The following is a 23,923-nucleotide window of genomic DNA, read 5'->3' as shown; positions in this document are numbered from 1 at the left end:
GGGTACATGATCCTGATTAAATGAATTAACTTTTTGGTACCTTATTTCCTTTGTTTATAAAATGAGGATGTTAGACCCAAAATCTTCTAAGGTTTCTTCTAGTTCTAAATCTAATTCTATGATCCTATGAATAATTTTACTTATGATATTCCAGAAAATATTAAGACAGTAACTCAACAATGAGAAACCAACTAATGAAGTAACATACTTCTTACTATTGGAAATGTGTTCATCATTCTTAAAAAAATAGAAGTAGGGTTAGATGAGTCTAAATGAATTTTTATTTCCTCCTTTCAAGTGGGCTACTGACCACTGAACCAAAACACCACACCAGCAAAATAGAGACATCAGTTTATTTTTTTTATTTTAAATTTTCAAAATTGTAAATACTACAACCATTAACCTAAATGACAAGTCTGAATTGGACTGAGTCTGTGATATCTTTGGTATAAATTTCATTCAAATACATACTTTTTGAATAATGAAATTCTGAAAAATAAAAATGGTCACATTTAATTCCACATGCCAGGGACTTGGGGAGATATAATTATATGAAGTTGCCTGTAGCTCAGATAGGTTGTGAATCACCAGTGGTCACAATTTATAAGTAATAACAGGCATTTGAACTTATGCCATCCTGCTATCAGATATAGTAGACCGCTAAAAAAAATTACTGCTGTATATAAACTCATAAGGTGTCAAACATGAGTCTCCTCGCTATATGTGGCTCACAACAATTTTGAGTGCAGACTAAAATATAATTCAAATAAGAATATAATAGTACATCCACTGGTTTAGACCATCCATCATTTATATGAAAGAAAGAAACTGGGGCAGCTAGGTGGCGCAGTGAATAGAGCACCAGCCTGGATGTCAGGAGGACCCAAGTTCAAATCTGGTCTCAGACACTTAACACTTCCTAGCTGTGTGACCCTGGGCAAGTCACTTAACCCCAATTTCCTCAGCAAAAAAAAAAAAAAAAAAAAAAGAAGAAGAAAGAAAGAAATCCTTATAATACCTGTCAGATGAAATACAAAAGTCTCAGAGTACCTGTTTAAATGGGAAAGACAAAAAAAAAATTCCTTAACTGGGATGAATCACCAGGGTTCTTGGAACTCCAGAACATAAGTAAAATAATTTTGACCTTTTTTTTAGATTCACTTTCACTACACTGGAAAATATTAATTGGGTATGACAGTGTCATGTTTTCACTTGTTGATCAAAGATTTTTTATTTTTTCAGTTTAAGGAGTGTGTGTATGTGGTGGAGGAACAAAGAATCTATGCTGGAGATTAGAAAGCTATGTTAGGGTAATAAGCATATCCAGCCTCAGACAATTAGTGCAGCCCAATTACATTTTCATTTGTCTTTGGAAGTTTTTGTTAAATTAAAACAGTAATCAAGTGAGTCATTTCTTGGGAGATTTTCTAGGAATGCATGCAGCCAAGCTTAGATTTTCTTTTAGTACAACACTTGTCTTAATTAAATATGACTCACAAAAAAAAAATAAGGAAAATAACAGCAGTTTGCAGCATTTTATTATTTATAAAACACGTCTCCCCACAACAGGGAGTTGAACTAAATATTATCTGCAGTTTATAAAATTCATGCTATTTAAATTAAGAACATAAAAAGAAAACTTCAAAGCAGCAAGCTCTACAGTGATTAGACACACAGAGCTCTGTTGGTGTGAACAATTTCTTTTTCCAGTAAATTCTTTGAGGCTGTCAAGATGTTGAGAATAGCCAAAAATGGATGGACAAATATCATTACAGTCTGCGAATGAATAATAGCTAGAAGTAGCTTGCTTTTCTATATAACAATTAGCATCAGAAGACAAAGTCCTATTAAATAATACCTGAAAAAATCCTTTGTTACTTCTGATTTAAAAAATAATTTAAATTCCATAAAGCATCTTCCTAAAATACTTGATATATGTGATGTACTTGGATTGATTATAGTATACTTCTTATAGTACACATAGGTGTAAATAATTATTGAATGAAGTATGACCTGCATCCTAGTTAAGAGAAAAAACAATGGTAAAATGATAAGAATTGTGGGCCCAAGCCTTGGTTTTGAGAATAGTGTAAAGAGGGGATGCCTGTCTCTAAGGGCATAAGTAATATATAAGAAATTGTCTATTTCAGTTTTTGAATGGGATCCACTCTTGACATTGTGGGCAGAGAATTGAGGAAGAAATTGGAAGAATCAGGAAAATGTGGATTCAAGTCCTCTCTGTTTCCCAGGCTATTCTTTAAGACTGTAAATTGTAGGATAGCTTCCAATATGCACTGGCAGAAGGATCCTCTCCTTGGAGGTTTCCTACACCAATGAAACCACAGGTCTGAACAAACAATGCATTCCTGAAAACTAATTTCATGGTGATTACATATTTGAATTAGCCACTAAATCTATAAAATATTTTAAATCCAGTATTGAAATGTTAATGTTCATTAATTTTGTAAAAAACCCAAATGTTTGTTTTTGTCTTAAGTTTTTTTCCCTTTTGATCTGATTTTTCTTACGTAGCATGATGAATATGAAAATGTGTTTAGAAGAATTACACATATTTAACCTATATCGGATTGCTTGCTTTCTTGGGGAGGGGGATAGGGAGGAAGAGAGGGAGAAAAATGTGGAACACAAAGTTTTGTAAAGGTGAATATTGAAAACTCTTTGCATATATTTGGAAAAATAAAATACTATTAAAAATAAAAAAAGATTAATTTGTCTAGAAAAACAAACCAGGCTATTATTTCTAGAAATCACTGAAATTTAGAAAAATTAGATATTTCAAATAGCATTCTGATCATTGAGAGGTTATAGTCATCTTTATGGATATCAGCATTAAAGTGGAAAAGGCATGCCATGAAACCCTTAACTCAGTGTATAATTGAGGACCATTCCCTGTCTAGTAATGAGCTTAATGATTTGAAGCCAATATTTGGTACTAGGATAATAATTCATCTATTAATAGAAGGGTTTTTTTGGAAATTTCTACTCATATGGTAACTGAGATATTAATAACTTTCTAATATTTGTAAACACTTAGGAAACTGACACATAGTAGGTACTTTATAAATGCTTATTATCTTTCTACACATACCTCCCTCATCCCCATGAGCTATGAGTTTCAAGGTAAACTAACTATTTTAGAAGTGATATTGAGTACTCAGGAAGCATTCAGATTCTTCTAAGATCAGTATGCTTCTGATAGATTTTGCATTGGATTAATGCATCTGGTAGCTAAATATAGAATCACCATAAAATAATTTCTTAAAAATGCATCCTATAGTTTAAGGAATGTATCCAAAGACTTGCTTAGAAATAAAATGAAAACTCAATCTTTGTATCAGCTATGATATAATGGTAACAACAATAATAACTAACATTTTTAAAGCACATTAAAGTTTGCACAAATATAATCTCATTTGATCCTCATTTTAACCTTGTGAGATAAGTGCTATTACTATGTCCATTTTTACATAGAAGGTAGAAATAGCTTAACTGAATAGCCCAGTCACATAGTTAATAAATGTCTAAGGCTTAATTTAAACTCTACAATTCCTGACATCCAAGTCTAGGATGATCTAACCACTTTACCACCTAGCTGCTTCAATTAGAATTCTCATTTATATTGTACTTTTAGGTTTAGAAAGCATTTAACATTTATCATATTATTTAATACATATATATTATCAAGTTTGCAAATGCATCCTGACTGACCATCTGAAAATACTATCCTGTTTGTTTGCCAGGAAATAAACAGACACAAGTACTTATTCAAAGTCACAACCTTAAGAAAGAATAATCAGCAGAGGGGCAGCTAGGTAGTACAGTAGGTAAGAGCATCAGTCCTGAAGTCAGGAGGACACAAGTTCAAATATGGCCTCAGATACTAGTTATGTGATCGTAGGCAAGTTATTTAATCTCAATTGCCTCTATTAAAAAAAAAAAAAAAAAAAAAAGATAAAGACCACAGTTAAATGTCCTAATAGCTAGAAAACATTAGGAACCTATGCTGCAAACTGAGGAAACAGCAATGGGATGAGTTCTCACTATCTCTGTCTTCATAGAAAGCAATTAGCATAAACTTGTATAATGTTTTCCTAAAAAACATGGTGGAACTATGGTGGAAACTGAGGAACAGCAATAGGATGAATTCTCATTATCTCTGTGTTCATAGAAAGCAATAAAATTTCAATTTTAGAAGTGGAAAGGAAACTTAAGCAGGAAATTTCGCCTAGAATCACTGAGATCCCATCTTTTTTCCATCTTTTTTCTTTAATTTTATCATTTTACAAAGATAAGCCCAAGATGTGTGTGTGTGTGTGTGTGTGTGTGTGTGTGTGTGTGTGTATGAGAGAGAGAGAGAGGGAGAGAGAAGAGAGAGAGACAGAGACAGAGAGAGAGAGACAGAGACAGAGAGACAGAGAAAGAGAGAGAGAGAGACAGAGAGAGAGGGAGGGAGAGAGGGAGAGAGGGAGAGAGAGAGAGAAGAGAGAGAGAGACAGAGAGAGAAGAGAGACAGAGAGAGATACAGAGAGAGAAGAGAGAGAGAGAGAGAGAGAGAGAGAGAGAGAGAGAGAGAGAGAGAGAGAGAGAGAGAGAGAGAGAATATCTGAAAAAAATTCAGAATAAGGTCTTCCTGACTCCTAGTCCAAAACTCTATTCCCTATACATACTGAGTTTATATGCCTGCCTTGGAATTTTCTCATGAGATACTTATCCAAAAAGTAGTTTCCAAGGAATATTGATATGAAGGAAAAAGTATTTACAATCATCTAACTTCTATTTGATAGCCAGGTCTGCTCCTCATTAACTGTCCAGCACAGGATGAACAATTTCAACAATTTGGTTTTCAGTTTTTTTCAAATTTAAGAGGGTTAGGTTATATGACTTCTAAGAATCTTTCTAGCTCTAAATCTATGACCCTATGAAAGTGGGAGCCTTTTGTAAGAGTCTTACTAGTTCATATATACCTATGGGTATGAAAAGCCACTGGAACTGGCTTCATTTGGTTAAGATTCATAGTGGAGGAGTGAAGAATGGTCTCAGACAAGGCATTCTCAGGACTTACCAAAAATCATGGCTCTAAAACCTCCCATCTACACTTCCACATGATGACATGAATTCAGTGTACTCACCTACAAAAATGATATTTCTTTATTATCTCAAGTCAATAAGGCAAGTACTTTAATTTTCCAGCCATGTGATGTTCTTGAGATATTCCTACTATTCTCTTTTACCCAGTTTCTCATTATAAATGAAATTTGTAAATCTAGGTGGTGATTAGCCAGAGTGAGGGCTCTATGTCTACTCTGTTCCATGTGTGTATGATGTGGAACAGAATCAATTAATCAATCAACATCTATTAAATGTTTACTATATGTCAGCTATTGTGCCAAATACTGATATAAATTTGGGGGAATAGTAGGAACTACTCAGCATTCTTTAATATATACCCTATGCTTTCTTTCTCTCTCTTTTTTTTTTTTTTTGTTCATGTTATTCTCTATACCTGAAATGATATAATCTCCTTATTCACAAAGAACTTACTGACTTCTTAGCTATCTTCAAAATATTAAATCAATTCCTTATCTAATAATTACTCTTCTACCCTCAAAACTCACAGAATATTTTATTCCTTTCTTATCTGCTTACATATTATTTTCTAATAAATTTACTTATAGATTATTAGAAGTATCATGGTAAAAGTGGACAGAGACCTGGCCTTGGCTCAAGAAGAGTTGGATATTAATTTTTGTCTCTAACATTTCAATGGCTCTATGGCCTTGACCAAGCCATTTAACATCTTGATGTTCTGGGCTCCTAAGACTAGCAATTAAGTGGTAATAACACTACTAAGCAGAGATAGTCCTGAACTATATTAGTGGATGGAATTTGCTCACGAGGGAATTTCTTTTAACAGTGAAATAAGAGGTTCAGCCCCTCTCTCCTTTCCTAAAAATAATGGTATTTTAGCAATATGAATTTAGTTATTTGCCACCATATATTTGGTAAATCAAAGAAATAGGTATATTGGCCTTTTTTTGACAGAAGTAGATGGAGAGACTTAAATGGTCTTGTTATATCATCAGCATGGCCATAAGTTCTAGTGATAATGTTTTATCTAAACATCCTAATTCTCCAAGAAAATAAAAATGCTCCTCAGAGAACAAGCACATAATGGAGTTATTTTTAGATAGATACTCATCGAAAACAAAGAACATGCTTCCTAGCAATTTGTATTATTAACAATATGATTGGTACTTTCTCTTCCAGTCTTTTCTTGAATATTCTTCATTACCAATCTTTCCTTTTCCTCCACCCAGTCACACCCCAACATTTCTTTGAGTCTTTGCTATTTCATTACATACTAGCACCATGGCTAATAATGGGTGATCCTTTGCTTTTGATACATGAATAATCTACCTCTTGCTCTGTTCATCTATGTCCTAGATTATTTCTTTTTTACCTTTTCTAAAAAGTAAATTATTTTTGACAATTGAGTGTTGTCTAGCTTTTGTCCAGCATACTTCTCTAAATTGGCCTTTGATTGACCTTGCATTTTGCTTCTTTGGAGAGTGCGGAATTCCATACAGTAACATCATCATTAGAAAATATTAATGCTAGGAGAATGCTAGCATTGAAGTTATGCCTCTAACAGTTACTTCATAGTTAGTCTGTACTTACTTATCTGCATATGTGTGATTTTCCCACCACCTAGTAAAATGTGTGTTCCTTGAAGGAAGGGATTTTTTTTATCAAGTAATCACCAATAATTTATTCAGCAATCTACTTTAATACCCTCAATATAAGGTATTGTTTTAATTTCCCAGTCCAAACTACATTTCCTCCATTTAGTTCTGGGCCACGTCCATGGTTACTGGATCATAGATTTAAATCTGGTAGGGATCCTAGAAACTCCTGAGTCTATCTTTTGACAGCCGAGGAAACTGAGGCACAGAAAGGTCAGTGACTTTGAACTCGTGTACCAGATACCAGAAGTAAGATTTTAGAACTTAAAAGTCAGCTTCTTGCCACTGCCCCACACTGTTCCGTGGTGTTTTGAAAGATAAGATTAAATTCTTTTAGTAGCTAAATGGTATGAAAACACATTTTTTATACATCAAGAAAAAGTAAATAAAATGTATTTGGTTTTCAAGACAATTTTTTTGGAGAAGGAATCCTCTAGTATATGGATAATATACAATTATAGAAATAGAATTTCATGTTGGAGTAATTAGACTGACACACACACACACATCTCCTCCTCAGACTTCAAGAGTCACAAATTCCTGATTCTTCAATGAGATTTAGACAAGAGCATTTTGGTTGTGCTTTCAATTAGCTTAATTGTGTGAGATGCTTTAAGAATTGTCTTAGAATGAATAATAATAATGGTATCTGAGGACTGTATTACTATAAAGAAAAATACTAAGTGAAACATCTTAAGACCAGAGATGGAAGTGTAAAAACAAAAATGGTCTGGCTATTTTAACTCACCACAAAGAAGGACACTGTGTTCATCATTGTGTTTAGCATGCTATCTAAATTTCTTTTAAGGCATTCCAAGCTGTTGGAGGTTTAAGTTATGTAAAGGAAAAAAGGCCAAATACCATTTTTCCATTTTATTTAATTAAAAACTTCAGAAAGGAAATCTTTTGTATGTCTGTTTTGGATAATTTCCAAACATGATTTCCTCTCTGATTGAGATTTTGGTATTTCTACCTAGAAAAAAAATCTTTTTTTTTTTTTTTTTCCTTTCTCTGTTTTGTTCCTTCCTTCTCTCCCTCTCTCCTCCTCCTTCCCTCCCTTCCTGGCTTCCTCCCTCCCTCTGTCTGTCTCTGTCTCTCCCTTTCTCCCTTTTCTCCCTCTCCTCTTCCTCTTTCTCTCTCTCCCTCCCTGCCTCTCTCTCTCTCTTTCTCTCTCTCTCTTTCTCAGCTAACAAAACTATGTTGTGCTGAATATGAGAAAGCTTCTTATTATAAAAAACAACTGAAATATAGTTACAACAATATGTCTTGTTCCCCTATTCTCTTCAGAACTTTGCAATATGTTCTAGTATATATATGCAGAAAATATATGAGTTTCTCTAGAATTATCTATAAATTGGGAGAAGAATTTGATATCACGTCTAATTCAATCATTTCAGATAAAGCTATTAATCTTTTTCAAACTTATGAAATGAAATTTTGTGTGCTTTTTGGAGTTCTGCAAGAAAGCAATTAGATTCTTTTTCTTACTTCTAGAAATGTGAGGTTCAAATAAAATAATGAATATAAAGGAAACTTTAATATATAAATGAGAAGCATCTATCTATCTGTCTGTCTGTCTATCTATCATTAGCTTATAGTCACCAGGCCTCCAGTCTAGTGATATCTTGATTCTCTAAGCCTTCCATTTACTGCATATCTATGAAGTTTGGACAATATTTACATAGTAAAGTAGGGATGTTTTAGTAAATATTTAATAACCCAATGGGAGAAGAGGAATATATGTAGTCACACTTTTAACTTTAGCATGCATTAACAATTTCTTAAGGGTAGACAATCAGCCAAATAATAAATTAAACTGTGATCGATAATTACTATGATCTCTGAGGTATAAACACTCAAACTAAATTTAACAATGGACTTTTCAAAGCAAGGTTAGAGCTGGGTCTACTCTCATGCTTAGTTCCCATTTGCTTTCCAAACATTTTATCTAACTACTCCTTTTACAAACTCTGTTTTAGTCTAATTTTCATGCTGGTTATTCCTTATATGCAAAATTCCATCTCTCCTGTCTCCATACCTTTGCACATAGTACCTATACCTGTGATGCATTGTATTCTTCATCTGTGCCTCTTGGAAAATCCCGCTTCCTTCACAGTACAGTTTAGAGTTTCTTTTCTATACAACCTCTTTTCTTGATCTCCCTATTTGTTTGTTTTCACTGACTCTTGAGATGAATTTGTACAACTGTAAAAGGACAAAGATGTTTCTGGATATTGATTTGTCCCAGCTTTCCTGATACAGCATGTCAACTAAGGGCATTGAAAATTACAATAAACTAGTGATAGAAAGTGCCATCTGCATCCAAAGACAGAACTATGAAGACTGAATGTGGATCAAAGCACAGTATTTTCATCTTTTCTTTTTGCTTGCTTTTTTCTTTTCCATGTTTTCCTCTTTTATCTTATTTTTCTTGCACAGCATGACAAATATGGAAAATTTTTAGAAGAACTGCATATTTAACCTATACTGAAATACTTACTATCTTGGGGATAGAGGGGAGTGAGACAGAGGAAGAAAATTTGGAACACAACATTTTGCAAAGATGAATGTTGAAAACTATCTTTGCATGTATTGTAAGAATAAAATACTATTTAAAAAAAAAGAAAAAAAATCACACTTAAATGGAATCTAGACATCCCAGACTTTGTGGGTCCTTAAGACTCTATCACTAAACCCTGATGACCAGAATGAGATCCAGATGGAGAAGTCATCCACAAAGAAGCTAAATGCTACTGTATCTATCCTTGTTGCATATTCTTGCTATTAGAGCAAAGTAAACCTCCCTTAGTTCAATGTTCATTGACTTGTGAGTTTGTTTTGTCCTAACAACAAACTTGAGCTAGGAGAATGCTAGTATTGAAATCATGCTTCCAACAACTTCATAGTTAGTCTATACTTATTTACATATGTGTGATCTTTACTTCACACTATTTAATAAAATGTGTGTTGCTTGAGGGAAGGGATTGTTTCAACAGTTAACAAGAATTGATTCAGCAACCTACTTTAAGTACCATGGACAAGTATCATGTACTAATATACAACATGCATAAGGTGCTGGGGATCCAGGTACAATGAGTGAAACAATCCTGACTTCAGAAATTGCAATCTAATAGAGGAGATAACTAATATATAAGCATATAAATAATATATATATATATATGTAAATAATAATAATACAAATATCTTAAAAGTGGTGAAATTCAAGTTAGTTTAGGAGGGAGGGCACCAGAAGTTAGAAGGTTGAGAAAAAGTTTCATATGCAAGATATCTCTTAGGTCAGTATCCTTATCCATATCAGGGACTTATAAATGTTTATAATGTTAGTTATAATTGAAAAAGTCTGAGCCAATCATTCTCAGTAAGATAACACAGATGCAAAGACCTAAATAAACTATTAATGGGGCAGCTAGGTGGCGCAGTGGATAGAGCACCAGTCCTGAAGTCAGGAGGACCAGAGTTCAAGTCTGGCCTCAGACACTTAACACTTCCTAGCTATGTGACCCTGGGCAAATCACTTAACCCCAATTGCCTCAGCCAAAAAATAAAAAAAATAAAATAAAATAAAAAATTAAGGTTTTTTTTTTTTGTTTGTTGTTTTTGTTTTGTTTTGTTTTGTTTTTGGAAAAAGGTACAGAAACATATTCTATAAAAAGAACAGAGTAAAGTTAGTACGTACCTCAAAGCCTGGGCTGACAGGAGACTGAGATATAAAGTTGGGAAGAAGAAAGGCAAGGCAAAGCAGATTTTTTAAAAAAGAAAATGCAAAGAAGAAAATAATGTTATTAGAGAAAAGAAGAAGACACATATATTTATTCATTTCATGTATATGTATATATTAATAACTATACTACAACTTTGGAATTCTCTAAATATTGTCTTAAAAATACTTTAAACACATTATTATATCTGAATTTTGCAGCTATTATTATTTTCATTTTACAGATGAGGAAACTGAGGATGACAGAAACTAAGTGAATTGCCTATGGCAATTAAAAATACTACATATCAGATATGGGATTTGAATATACATCTTTTGAAATCCAAGTCCAGAACTCTACCTTGCTTGATGAAAAAATACAATAATAACAGTTTCATCCCAATTTAGTTCTTCTTTGCAGAGGTGGGAGGCTATGTGTATAAAAGTCTGCATATAATATCAAATTTAGTTAATATATTATTTCATTTTGCTGAATGTTTTTCTTTTCTTTTATAAGGGTGGCATTCTGAAGGTGAGGAGGAGGGAAATGTGGGTAGCATAAAAACAAAAAGACACCCAAAAAAGCCACAAAATGGGGAAAAATAAGAGAGGTTAGGTTTTCTTTAGTAGAATTGGTCCTTTTGAGGACAAAAAAAAAAGGAAAGAGATCATCAGAGTAATCCAAAATTTCAGACTTGTCATACACTTGCAGTGAGAAAGGGACAAGATATCCAACTGCACACATTCTAGTCATGTTGTACCAGCTTGGACAAATGTTTCTCTTAAAAGGTTAACTTTTCAAAAGAAGGCACACATAAGCTGCTATGAAATTGATCCAAATGAATGTTCTTTCTAAGTGTCACATTTGCAAATCTGACAAACTCCAGTTTCAAAATGGTTATAAAGAGTAGCAAGAGAATTGTACATTTTTACAGAGAAGGATTATAATTGAACTACATTGTTAAAGTCAAGTGGAGTAATTATCCTGCAGATTTGATCCCTGTGAATATATATGTATTTCACATTTATATAGCAATTCAAGCTTATAAAATCTCTATGTGCATTATCTAACTTCATCCTAACAACCGCCAGATCATTCGGGTTGCTTTTTAGCTTGGGATTTTATTATGGTAGAGAGTTCCAGGTGATAAATTTCCTCTACCAATATACATCACTAACTTCTGTTCAATTTGTGGTAGCAGAGAGTTCCCTAGGAGCACTGAGAACTGAAATTATTTGTCAGTCAGATAATAAATCAACATTTATTAAGCACCTTATGCGTGCCAGACACTGTGCTCAGCATTGGAATACAATGAAAGGCTAATGATAGTCCTATCCTTGAGAAACTCAGAATCTAATATGGGAGATAATAAAAGTATATACAAAAATGATTATAAAATAATGAAGTAAGAGACATTAGAATTCAGAGAGTGGGGAGGTTTCATGGAGAAGGTGGGATTTCATCTGGGATTAGGATGGATACAAGGGAAATCAGGAAGTAGAGATAAGGAGGAAAAACATTCCATGCACAAGGGAGATGAAATTGAATATTGAAGTTTATACAGTCAGTCCCTCCCTCTATCTCAAGGGACAGAGATGGTTCCACATTCTAGAAGCAGAATAATCCATCCACCTAGCTGCACCCCCCCCAGTCATAACAAGAATGTGTGTGAAGGAGATTAGGCTCATGCTGTGTGAAGAAGCATCCCAGTTTTGACACAGATAAGCTTATTGTCAAATGTAACAGTGATAGTGAGCCCTAGTAGCTATTATATCCTGAAATACTCCAAAAGGAAGAAAATGCAAGCTTTGCATGGGGATAATATACCTTTTCTCTTTTCAGAGTTGGATAGTTTATGAGGGTTAAATAGAGAGTTACACAGGAAAGGAGGGTTTAGGGTTATTAAACTCACCTAGGTACTTTCACTCTGAGGGCCAGTGGGGTATGTTAAGTAACAAGGAAAAGTCACCTGAGTATCAATATTTAGTACATAATACTAAAACTTATTTCAAAACATGCTACAAAAATAAAATTGATATCAATATAAAGAGTATTTTCCTAGCATATAGCCATATATGGGACCAATGCCACACTTAGAAGTCAGGATGATTTGAATTTACATCTTACCCAAATACCTACCAGATGTGTGACCTTGAGCAAAACATTTGATTTTTTAAGACTCAGCTTCCTCATGTATTAATTGGGGATAAGAACACCTACCTTTCAGGGTATTTATGACAATCAAATGATATAAATGATAGAAAGAGCTTTGTAAAATTCTAGGGAGTTCTTCATTCATTATATTGAAATGACACTCTACTGGATAAAATATCTCATGGCACAATGGGGAAAAGAATTTTATTCATGAACATTCCAAATAGCTATGCTACATGATGAATGAAAATTACTAAAAATACATGTTTTATTTATATAATATTTGGAGGGATTAAATCAAAAAAGGAGAGACCATTTATTTGTTATTTATATATTTAGATAGGAGGATTTTACTACCTCACTATGTCTTTGATTGTCCTCCTATTAACAAGCCTCTTAGTGATAATAATTAGTAGCAATAATAAATAATTGCCCATTTCTTATGCTCCATGTCATTTCAACAATGACAAACTCAATGAGTAGAACATTTTAATTGTGAAAATGACAAAAATTATTTTGCATCTATTATCATTTTCTTTTATCCAAATTAAACTGACTCAGAGCACAACTTAACAAAACTATAAGCCATGAGTTTAAATCTGTCAAAATTTAAAGACCATATTAAGATTTACAAATGTCTCATTTATTTTCAAAAAGAAAACACTAGAACAATATAATGCATTTGCATACTGACAGATCTACCCAAACTAATATATATTGTTTTGCCTTGGGTTTCCTCAAATGAAGAATGTGCAATATTTGAATGCATTCAGTGTATATTGTGACAACCTCATCTATGTTGGTGGAATGTAATTCTTCTCCTGAGTTTATTTGATCAAAAATTGAAAACATAAGGAAGACCTTCTCTCCCCCCAAACCCCATGATGTTCCAAAAACAAGACAAAGCTATCAGAATAACTGAAAAAAAAAAAATTATTGACCATAATACACTGAATTTGATATGCATTTTGTTTAAAAGGATATTTGTAGATTTCTTATAATTAAGATTGGGTGAAGAATTAACAACTAAATATGTATTAAACAATAAATTATTCTTGGCCATGTGTAATTAATGTTCTCAAAATTGGCTTATCTTCTTAATTCAAGCATTATATCAGCTCTTTCCTTATTTCTTTTTAACAATCTTTCTTGTTATGAAAGTCTGGTGATGTCATTTAATCTATGTATAAGACAACTGTGCTGAAAAATCAAGGCTAAAACTGACCATTCACTATTAAAACTCAAGTGTTAATTATCTGTTTCTTCATCTCTTTGATCTTTGTACAGATCATTAAGACCTGAGGACATGATTCGATGAGAGAAACTAGGAAAGCAAATTCTGAGATTCTGGTCTAGAAAAAGGATTGGGACTCTTTGGACTCTTTGTATTATCTTGAGGATGACAGTCAGAATAGATTTGCTTGAAATGATTAAATAAATGCTATTTATGTTAAACTATCTTCTTTATATTTAACAAAGAAAATACCTCACTTTGTGACCAGTATAATGCAGAGCCAGTTCAGGTCTGGTAACTACTATGACTAGTGAGCAAGGAGAAACCTCATCTTCTTTACTTTCTTTAATGCACAAGCCTGAGATTAGGGAAGAAAGGAAAGTGAGTAGTCCTTCTCCCATTATTACTTGTGATCCATCAGTATGCAGGCTTGGTTTCACACATATCAAAGATATGGCAAGGAACAGTCATGATAAGGGAGATCTTATAATTTCTTTTGCATTTTAATTGTCAAATTCAAACTATGGCATGACAATATGGGGACCTAGGAAATAAATCTGAAAGAATGAAAAATCTCAATGGATGAGCTCAACAGGCCAAAACATGAAGAATAAATTAAATGTCTTAACATTTTATTAATATTTCATCTTCTAGACTAAGTTGAAACTCAAGAAAAAAAAATATCAGCTACCAAGTGGCCTTGTTTAGAATGAAGAATATTCCTTAGGTTCATTCATATTTTCAGTGTTTAGAAAGTTATTATACTGTACAGAGATTTAGAGGAAGAATGTGATTAAATTGTAATCTGGCAATTAATTCATATATGACATTCCTAGTTATTTCAAATTCCTTGGAATATCTTCCTATATGACTGTACAATTGAGTCAATATTCCAAATTAATACTACAAGATTTTACTTAGCCCAAGAATAGATCATATATGTAAATATTATATGTGGGTGAATTTCCTTTTCTTGTACATTCAAATAAGTACTACTGCTTAATTTTCCTAAGAAAAAAAAAAGAATAAAACCTAAAATCTCAAGACTGTTGTTTTCCTGAGGAAATTTGTTTATTGCAAAACATAATGGAAAAAGTACTAAGTGCATACCAATATTTTTAACAATATAACCATTACATCTTTTTATAAAAATATCACATATTTCTAATTTTATCTTTCAATAATTGTTCATTTGTACCACTAATTAGTTTAATATGCTTTGAAAAAGAATGTCTTTTTCTTTTTTTTTTTAATGTCTGGTTTCCAGATTTGGACAAATTCATTTCACAAATGATAAGAAAAGTACTACTCCAGCTTTTTGGTCAATAATTGATTCAGCATTCTCTTCCCCATCCTCATTTTATTAAGATTAAAAAAATAAAGACCCCCCCCCCAATTGGAAAGATTTTCTAAGTTGTTCATCACTCAATCTAAATGAAAAGTAATTAGCATAAATGCATATTGTATATTTATAGTTGCCTATCTTAGATCTCAAAACTTCACATTTCACACATATCGTCTTATTGAATCTACAATGTAACTCTGTGTTTTAATCCCACCTCATTACCTTAATATGAAAATGGAAATAGAAAAATGGAACACTATACCAAGAGAGCTTCATCTTGAGTGTTAGGTGAGAGTTCTGCAGATGTTGTCCGGACAGTAGTGAGCCCCGTTAAAGAAACATTAGATAGCCGCCTTCTTCTCACACCACTGCAGTTATTAGGAATTTTAAATGCACATCTCTTATGGTAGTTCAGACCACACCCTGGAAAAAAAGAGTAATACCCAGCCTATTGAAGGTTATCCAATACCATTTAAAAAAAAAAAAAAGGAATAAATTGATTTTGAACATGACTTCCTGAATTTTTCTTGGAATTAATTCTGAAATATAAATCTGATTTTGACTTCAATACTTTTTTCTTTTTAAAAGTTTTATTGGCATATTTTAATAATACAAACATTTATAGATCACTTAACTTTATCTTTTGTAACCAAAAAAAAAAAAAAAAACTTAAAAAAAAGTGATATAGTGATTTCATCTGAAATTACACACATTTCAAATATGTATTTCTTCTCTGTTAGGTTCTTACTAAGTGCTAAGTTGGTACTTAACAATTCTCTAGTTCACACCTTTAAGGGGAGTTTACCCCCTCTGAACCTCGGAGGAAGAGTTTACATATGCAAAGGAGTTTATACAACCTTTAAAAGGAGCAAATTCATTGGTTGAAGTAATTTTCCCACAAGCCCTTGAGTTCTCATACGTCCCTTCTCTGGGAGGATAAAAGAGGCAACATTGAGCCTAGAGTCAGTCTACTCTGGTTCAGAGTTGGGGCGGCTCTCTGGAGGAAGAAGAGTCTGGCCGGGAGACTGAGTTGAGACAGCAGATCTCCTCCCAGAGAGCGATCAGCAGCTTCTGGAGACAACTGAACATTACACTTCTCCCCATCTATTTTTAACTCTTTCTACCCAACCCCCCATGGTGGGGGTTGGGAGAGGAGAAGAAGAAAAACAAGTTTTTTGTAATAAATATCTTCATTCAAACAAAACAAATTCCTTTATTGGCTGTGTTTTCTCTGTACTCCTCCTTCTCCCTCTCTCTCTCTCTCTCTCTCTCTCTCTCTCTCTCTCTCTCTCTCTCTCTCTCTCCTGTCTAATCTCTTTGTATACATCTGCATATATAGACATTCAGTACTCAAACTCTTTTTCTATACCCTCTGTGTATAAATGTTTTATATGTAATAAGTATGTGTGTATATATAGATTCAAGTGGTCAAATTCTGTCATATGACTGTAATTGATTTTGGGCACTATAAATTTGCTCCAAAATTAGAAAGTTTACAAAAGCAGGTATGTGGTTAGAATTGGAGAACCACAGTACAAGGTAGTGCTGGGATTCAATGACTACCATTTTGACAATTCATGGTCCTACCTGAAGATCTCATGGCTCTTGGCAATCTGCTCTAATTCAACCCTTACTTTTGCCACAGTTAGGGCTGTCCTGAATGAGTCTATATCATGGAAAAGTGTTTCTTTTATGTTTAGAATTAAAGAATTATTTTGATTGTAGCTTGTAGTGGAAGTTTGGCATAAAGAACATGACTCAACATATTAACTGACCAAATTAATAAGCTCTTCTTGAACGTAGGTCACCCAGTCACTTTTTTACCAGGATGTTTTCACATTATACATAGAGATTACACTGTATCTATGAACAATATCCACGTACTTGGGCTATTTTGATTGTGACTTTATAGAAATGTGAATTTACATGACTTCATTGGTAAGTTATGTCAATATGAAGATGATACCATTCCCTATGATGTGGTAACAATTCTGCTCATTTTTAATTCCACCTCATTTGTTTACTAATTAATTTCTTCAATTTAAAGATTTGTCAGAGTTTTCTTTCTCAAAGAAAAGACGGGGGAAGCAAATTCTCAATTCTAATTAACATAAAAATAAAATATCTTTTGAGACAACTTGAAAAGTAGAACACTGGGAGGATCATTAATAGTATTTAATCACAAAACATCTAAACAAAAAGAATAAGAACTTAGCAATGAAAAATAAAGTATTTGAAGCTCTCCTTTAGCCTGATGAGCAAGAATTTATATATATGAATCAAAACAATGATTGTACCATTTAAGTAATAAAATAGTTTTATATTCTGATAAACCAATGTATTACTTCACATATCTAAGACTTAAAAAAATAAAGGGAAGTCAGGAGGACCTGAGTTCAAATCTGAACCCAGACACTTACCACTTTCTGGCTGTGTGACCCTGGGCAAGTCATTTAACCCCAACTGAGGAAGGAAGGAAGGAAGGAATGAACGAAGGAAGGAAGGAAGGAAGGAAGGAAGGAGAGAAGGAAGGAAGGAAGGAAGGAAGGAAGGAAGGAAGGAAGGAAGGAAGGAAAGAAAGAGAGAAGGAAAGGAAGGAAGGGAGGAAGAAAGGAAGGAATAAGCTTCTTTTATTACATAAAGCTTATTACTTTCCCTCATTACAATATTATTGGGGAAAACTAAGAGAATATTCAGAAAGTTCAAGTTTTAAATAGAAAATTCCACTCAGAACACTGGACTGAGGAAAAAAAACAAAACAACTAGTAAGTCATAGGTAAGAAAGACATGTTAAGTAAGTAATTCTTTTCCCCTTTGTCATAGGAGTAAAATTCTTTTAAAATAATTTGAGAGGAAGAATATTATTGTTTTAAATATATATGCACCTGTAATAATATGCAAAGAACCTTACAATTTTCTACATCTTTAAACTGTTTGACATGCAATATATTCTTTTGCTGCATCATTTATTTTGCATTATTTGGGATTAAGTTCATAAAATTATAATTCATATTCTCTAATTTTTTTTATGACAAAATCATGCTTTTATCATATTAGATGTTAAGTATACCTCAAATATACTGTCCACTTTTCCTAATCAAATCTAGATTTTAGGCCATAAGTTTGAAAATTATTCAGCTAACAAGTACTTTTTATTAGTCTGTCCTGCCCACTAATTATGCCTACCCTTTAATCAAGGAAAAAAAAAAAAAGAAAAGAAATAAAGACCAAGTTCTTCAGTACATATCTACATAATTCAGTTAAAACAATTGTCTCATGTTGTTGTTCAATAGTTCCAAGTCATTTCCAACTCTTCGTACCCCATCTGAGTTTTTGTAGTCAAAGACATGAGAGTATTTTGCATTTCTTTCTCCAGCTCACTTTACAGATAAGGAAACTGAGTCAATCAGGATTAAGTGACTTACTCAGGGTCACACACATTCCCATTTTAGCTTCATCTAGAAATATATGGGTCTCTGCATTTTAAGGTTAGTGGTTTGTTTCATCGTCAATCTTTTAGACTTTTAAGATCACAATTTTATTAAAAAAAGAAAATCTGAGTGTAAGGAAGGAGTTGGTAAGGGACAGGATAGAAAAAGGCAATTTAAACATACCTTGATTTGGATTTAATAAGGGACATAACCTACCTTCACATTTAAGTCCTTGACGGACAAGCCCCCATAACATTTCTCCGCAATGATCACAGAAAGCTGGAGCCCGATAAGAATGAACAAATAGTGCGTGGGGTCGAATCTGAAAATCTTCAAAGGTGGCGGAGGCTGCAAAACAATAAAAACACTGAAAAATAAGGTGAATGAATACAATAGCCAATGTACAGTAATCTTGCTCATGATCAGGTGAAATCTTCCAATAATATAAATTCCATCCTATTAGACTCAACCTTTGCTTAAGGACTATTAGGAACATATTTGACTCACCTCCTTTCTATGCCCATATTCTTTCACTGATTAAGATGTGATTTAAGTAGAATATAGGCAAAACATAAACTGCAAATTTAGGGTAAAAAAGTTGGAAAATCTATCAATGGGAAAACTAGTCTCTGAATATTGAATTGCAACATTAGACTACAAGATAATTTTCTGTTCCCAAAGCACTTGAAAAGATTCAATTTACATAGACTGTGCTTTCTTCATACATGTTACACAGCCTGTTTTCCATTCATGGAATACACTCCCTTCTCACTTATGCCTCCTAAGATCTCTACCTTTCTTCAAATCTTAGTTCAATTATTACCTTTTGATAATTTATTTTGCAAAAATTTTATGTGTACATGTTGGAACATATTTCCTCTGCTAAGTTTATAAGCTCTCTGAGGGCAGAGATTGTTCCATTTTTGTCTTTGTATTACTAATAGTCTAGGGTACAGAGGTGTATTGTTAACTAATTATTGGCAAATATATTTAAAAAAAAAAAAGATGAAGACCATAATTAAGATTATAAAGAAGAAAAGAAAAGGGTAGGAGACTTCTGACTAAAAAAGTCAGAATTACTGGAAAATGTTAGCTCATCAGAGAGTAACTAGAGATAAATAATAAATAAAATAATAAGTCACAGGTTTACACAAAATACTGTACCTTCATATAGGGAAATGATAATATAAACCATATATATAGAGAGAGTGTTTTTGTGTGTGTTTCTATGTGTGTTTATTAAGTCTATGCACAGTTTTTAAAAAGCCATTTCTTTAACACCAGTACTTGTTTTCCTCTGATGGCCTCACTGCACCATTCATTATTATTCCATGTTTCAAAATTATCATTAATGTGCACTTTAATCTACCCAGAGAGGCCTTGCTAAGAATTTGCAAATGATTTCTAAAGATGGGATAATCATCATATTCTGAAAACCAAACACTGATGAATAATTATGATACAGACAAATGCTTTCATTTTTATAGAGGGGGGAGAAAATAAAATGGAAAAAAAAACCCACCAAAAACTGGTCTTTAAAATGCACCTAAATATCAGCTGTACTTTCATAAACATAGTGTAATCAATTTATTTCCTTCTCCTTCCTGTCGTATAATAAAATAGTTTTACTGAAATAACTGGATTTTCAATACCCACTCATATAAATGATACTGATAAAATTCGTAATGAGCCAATAATATCTTTTGGCCAAAATCCTGAATAATGGGGGAAGGGGGTTCCACTAGACAATAATGGCATTGACATTTACTCGGTGGATTAGGTCCAAAATTCAGTTTTGCCAAAACAGTGAATCCAATTTAATATTAAATAAGGTGGTGATTTAAAAGCAGCACTTTCCAATGAAAACTGAACATGAAGAAGGTGTTGCTGTTTCTTACTTTGTGAGAAACTAGGGACTGAAACCCTCAAACCATTCTTGAAAAAATGAAGTGCATTTGACTGAAAATAGAGCCAACTTGCTGAAAGTTGCCAGATTAGAATAAAATAATTTAAAAAAAAAACTTTTTTGGAAGAAGACAATCATATGAAAAACAGAAAAAAACAGATTCTTCTGGAAGCATTACTACCTATTTCATTCTCTGTGGAGATCCTACAGGAGCACTTTCTGAGTTTCTTGGGAAAATACTTGTGAATGCAAATCACCCCTTTAAAAGTAACTTTCTATAACCTAAGTGGTATGTTGGTAGCTCTTAAAGTATTTAGAAACCAAATATGAATAAGCATAAAATTTAATTAATACAATCCATCAGTCTCTTTCAGAAAGAAAGCAGCCTATAATATAAGATAAGGCACTGAAAAAGTAAAGGAAGACACTCATTTAAAATAGGAGTTCTTAGGCTTTATTGCATCATGGAGTCTTTTCATAGTGTGATGAAGCCTAAGGCTCTTCTATAAGAATTGTGTTTTTAAATCAGTTAAATACATAGGATTACAAAGGAAACCAATCTGAAGCAATTATTAATTTTTTTTTTTTTTTAATAAAACGTTCACAGACTGCAGGTTAAAGATCATCTGATCTAGAGGAAGAAACATACATCAAGCAGGTGGGATTTTAATCATCATCCATTCCAAGCCCTTCATATTATACATAAAAATCAGAAAAACCATAATGCCCAATATTATACAATTACTCTATAGCAAATCTCAGTTTTAAAAATCATATGCTATTGTTAAATATCATTTCCAGAGACATGGAGAGGCTATACTGCATACAGTAATCAGATGCCAGATTTGGGTCCAAGTGACATTTCTAATACAAGAGCTATGTTAGAAAATCACTTTGTTTCCTTAAATCTCAAGCAATTCTTTAAGAGGCGAAGTAATGGAGGAATTATAAAGGATGAATTAAGTTCCCACACAAGAAGTGATATTACTGAAGAAATTACAGTTGCTTGATGTTTTGACATATTCAAAGAATGAGTCTAGAACTGGTATTTTTCTAGACAGTTAGGGGTTGGTTATCTTAGAAGCAACAAGGATGGAAGGGGGTGATGATGATAGTGTTGGTATGACCTGGTTCACATTATTCATATTTAAAATGGAATTATATTCCTATTTGATCAACTTTGGTCAAATAAAAGTATCCTCTCCTTCAAACCTATGGAAAGTGTACACTAAGACTACAGATATGTCTCATGGCCTCATGTCACACATCACATTTTTAAGATTACATAACCAGCCCAGTCTCCGTGAATGGAGAAAGTATCTGACAACTCATTGTGGTCTGCTTTCTTGCCCCATTCCTCTGATGCTCAAAAGCTTCCAAACTTTCCCAGTGAGTTTCTATTCAACCATGAATTAAATCAGGTCAGAAGCTGGGGAAATGATATTCTAAGCTTGTCTAAGCTGATTGCCAAAATACATTTCTCTCCCAGGTATCATGAGATATCTTAGTTGCATCAGCTATAAAACGAAAGGGTCCTTCTAGTTGGTCTCTAAAGTCTCATAAAGTTCTGGCTCTTTTTATTCAATGCTTATGTACTCGAATCTATGCCTCGTAGCATAGTTGTAATTAAAGTAGAAACTAAATCCTAAACAAAAATGGAATCATTACAGCTATCACCAGAAGCAAATCCTCAGGGCAGAAACAATATAACATGTGGGAGTATTGATTTCTTCAGTTAAAGAAAATATGAAATGCTGCTATCAAGGGTAGAGTAATAATATCTCAAATGTCTACCTTTGTCAAATGCACTAATATCTTAGTTTATTTATTAGAGTTTCAGTGACTAACCAAGGAAAGAGAGAAGATACCAGGGAGAAAGAATATAAATGGTCTCGGAAGAAGTAATAGATTTTTTTAAAAATTAGCAACCATTTATACATGTAGCCTTGGACCTAAAAAAAAAATGACCAAATGTGATTAATCAACTAGTTCCACCCCAACATCCCCTCAAAAGCATATTCAGTTTTGAGTATGGAATAAGTTATTTGCCATATGACATAGAATGAGAATTAGAAAGACACTTCAAGATCATGAGGTCTAAACTGTTATGCTATTGATGAGGAAATTGGGCCAGTTAAAAACAAAACAAAACAAAACAAAACAAAAAACTTTGCATTTTGCCTAAGGTGACTAAGTGATAGTAATGGGATTTGCAAAAGCTCCATCCTGTGATTCTCAATCTCATATTCTTTTCCATTGAACTTCCCTAAATATCAACTTTAATATCTGTTCACAGAAAGCCTTCACACCATTCCATTTTGTAGGCCAGAATGCAGTCTTACTATGGAGGAGAAAGGAAAACATTTTAGAATTTTTTGGCACATGTAGTTGTCTACAAATAGAAATTTTTCATTATTACATGTGATTTGGTTTGAAATGTGGTAGGAAGTTAGCTTAGGTCTTTTTGTCCCGTGTAGTTAGTGATAATAAAATGTGTTGCCTACCATTAACTGTTGCATTAGAAAAGTACTTCTAGTTTCTTTGAGTCCAGTTGTTATAAAAATGCCACCTGAATACCCATCAGTGTTTTCCAAATCCACTTTGACAACACTGCTTCAGACATTTCTTCAGGTTACTTGGGAAAGACATAAGCAATTAAATCCTGAAGAATTATAGTGCCAAAAAAAAAAAAAAAAGTGGCAAATAAGTTTGTTTTTCTTTTTGCAAGAGAATTAACATTCACAAGCAGCTAGCACCCTTGACTTATGTTTAAATGCCGTATTTCTAAAGTTCAATTTTAATATTCTTCTGTTAATTTTAGAATAATTAAATACATTTTAAAAATAAAACCTACAGAGTATGGTAAGGTTTTTATATTCATTTGAAATCAAAACACAACATCCATTCATTATGAATTTACCTGTTCTGTACCCTGGGGGAAATCAGCATTAGCTGAGTTTATGCATGCTGTCTCAACTAATCACAAAATTGCACTTCAGAGATAATCACTTAGGATCAGAAAACAAAGTGAACACTGTAATTCAAGTTCATTTAAGTGCTGGAGCCAAAAAGGACTGATAAGAATAGGCACATGAAAGTGTCCTGTAGTCTGGAAGGCAGTAACACTCTTTTATCATCAGTCAATCTCAACTAGATTAAAATCACATAACAGGTATACAAGTATAATAGGCTCTTTACACTTATATTTGTGTCTTTTTGATTTGCTCTACTCACAGTCCATTGTTATGCTCCAGTGTGCATGAGAAGGGAAAATGACATGCTTTACTTGGTCACTGAGTTTGAAACATGTAATTGAGTCAGAAATCCTCAAATAATCAGTAGTTCCTTTAATGTTCATTATAAATTGTTG

The 23,923-nt window shown here is 33.1% G+C and overlaps 1 protein-coding gene across 7 annotated transcripts in view; it reads right to left on the bottom strand.

Annotated features, from left to right (window-relative positions):
* PRKD1 (protein kinase D1) overlaps positions 1 to 23,923 on the bottom strand; it is a 397,745-nt gene that overhangs the window by 97,616 nt on the left and 276,206 nt on the right. For 6 of the 7 annotated variants that reach the window (XM_074289587.1, XM_074289592.1, XM_074289590.1 and 3 more), the window contains exons 3-5: positions 18,864 to 18,995; positions 15,479 to 15,639; positions 10,462 to 10,485 (exon numbers count right to left, since the gene is read on the bottom strand). In XM_074289587.1, coding sequence (XP_074145688.1) covers positions 10,462 to 10,485; positions 15,479 to 15,639; positions 18,864 to 18,995 — 317 coding nt within the window. The remainder of the gene's footprint in view (positions 1 to 10,461; positions 10,486 to 15,478; positions 15,640 to 18,863; positions 18,996 to 23,923) is intronic. The other variant, XM_074289589.1, reaches the window with a different exon arrangement.

Source organism: Sminthopsis crassicaudata, chromosome 2 (assembly GCF_048593235.1).
Source record: "Sminthopsis crassicaudata isolate SCR6 chromosome 2, ASM4859323v1, whole genome shotgun sequence".
Classification (NCBI taxonomy): Eukaryota; Metazoa; Chordata; class Mammalia; order Dasyuromorphia; family Dasyuridae; genus Sminthopsis; species Sminthopsis crassicaudata.
The sequence above is the reverse complement of the archived record's forward strand: the minus strand, read 5'-3'. Positions and strand labels throughout refer to the sequence as shown.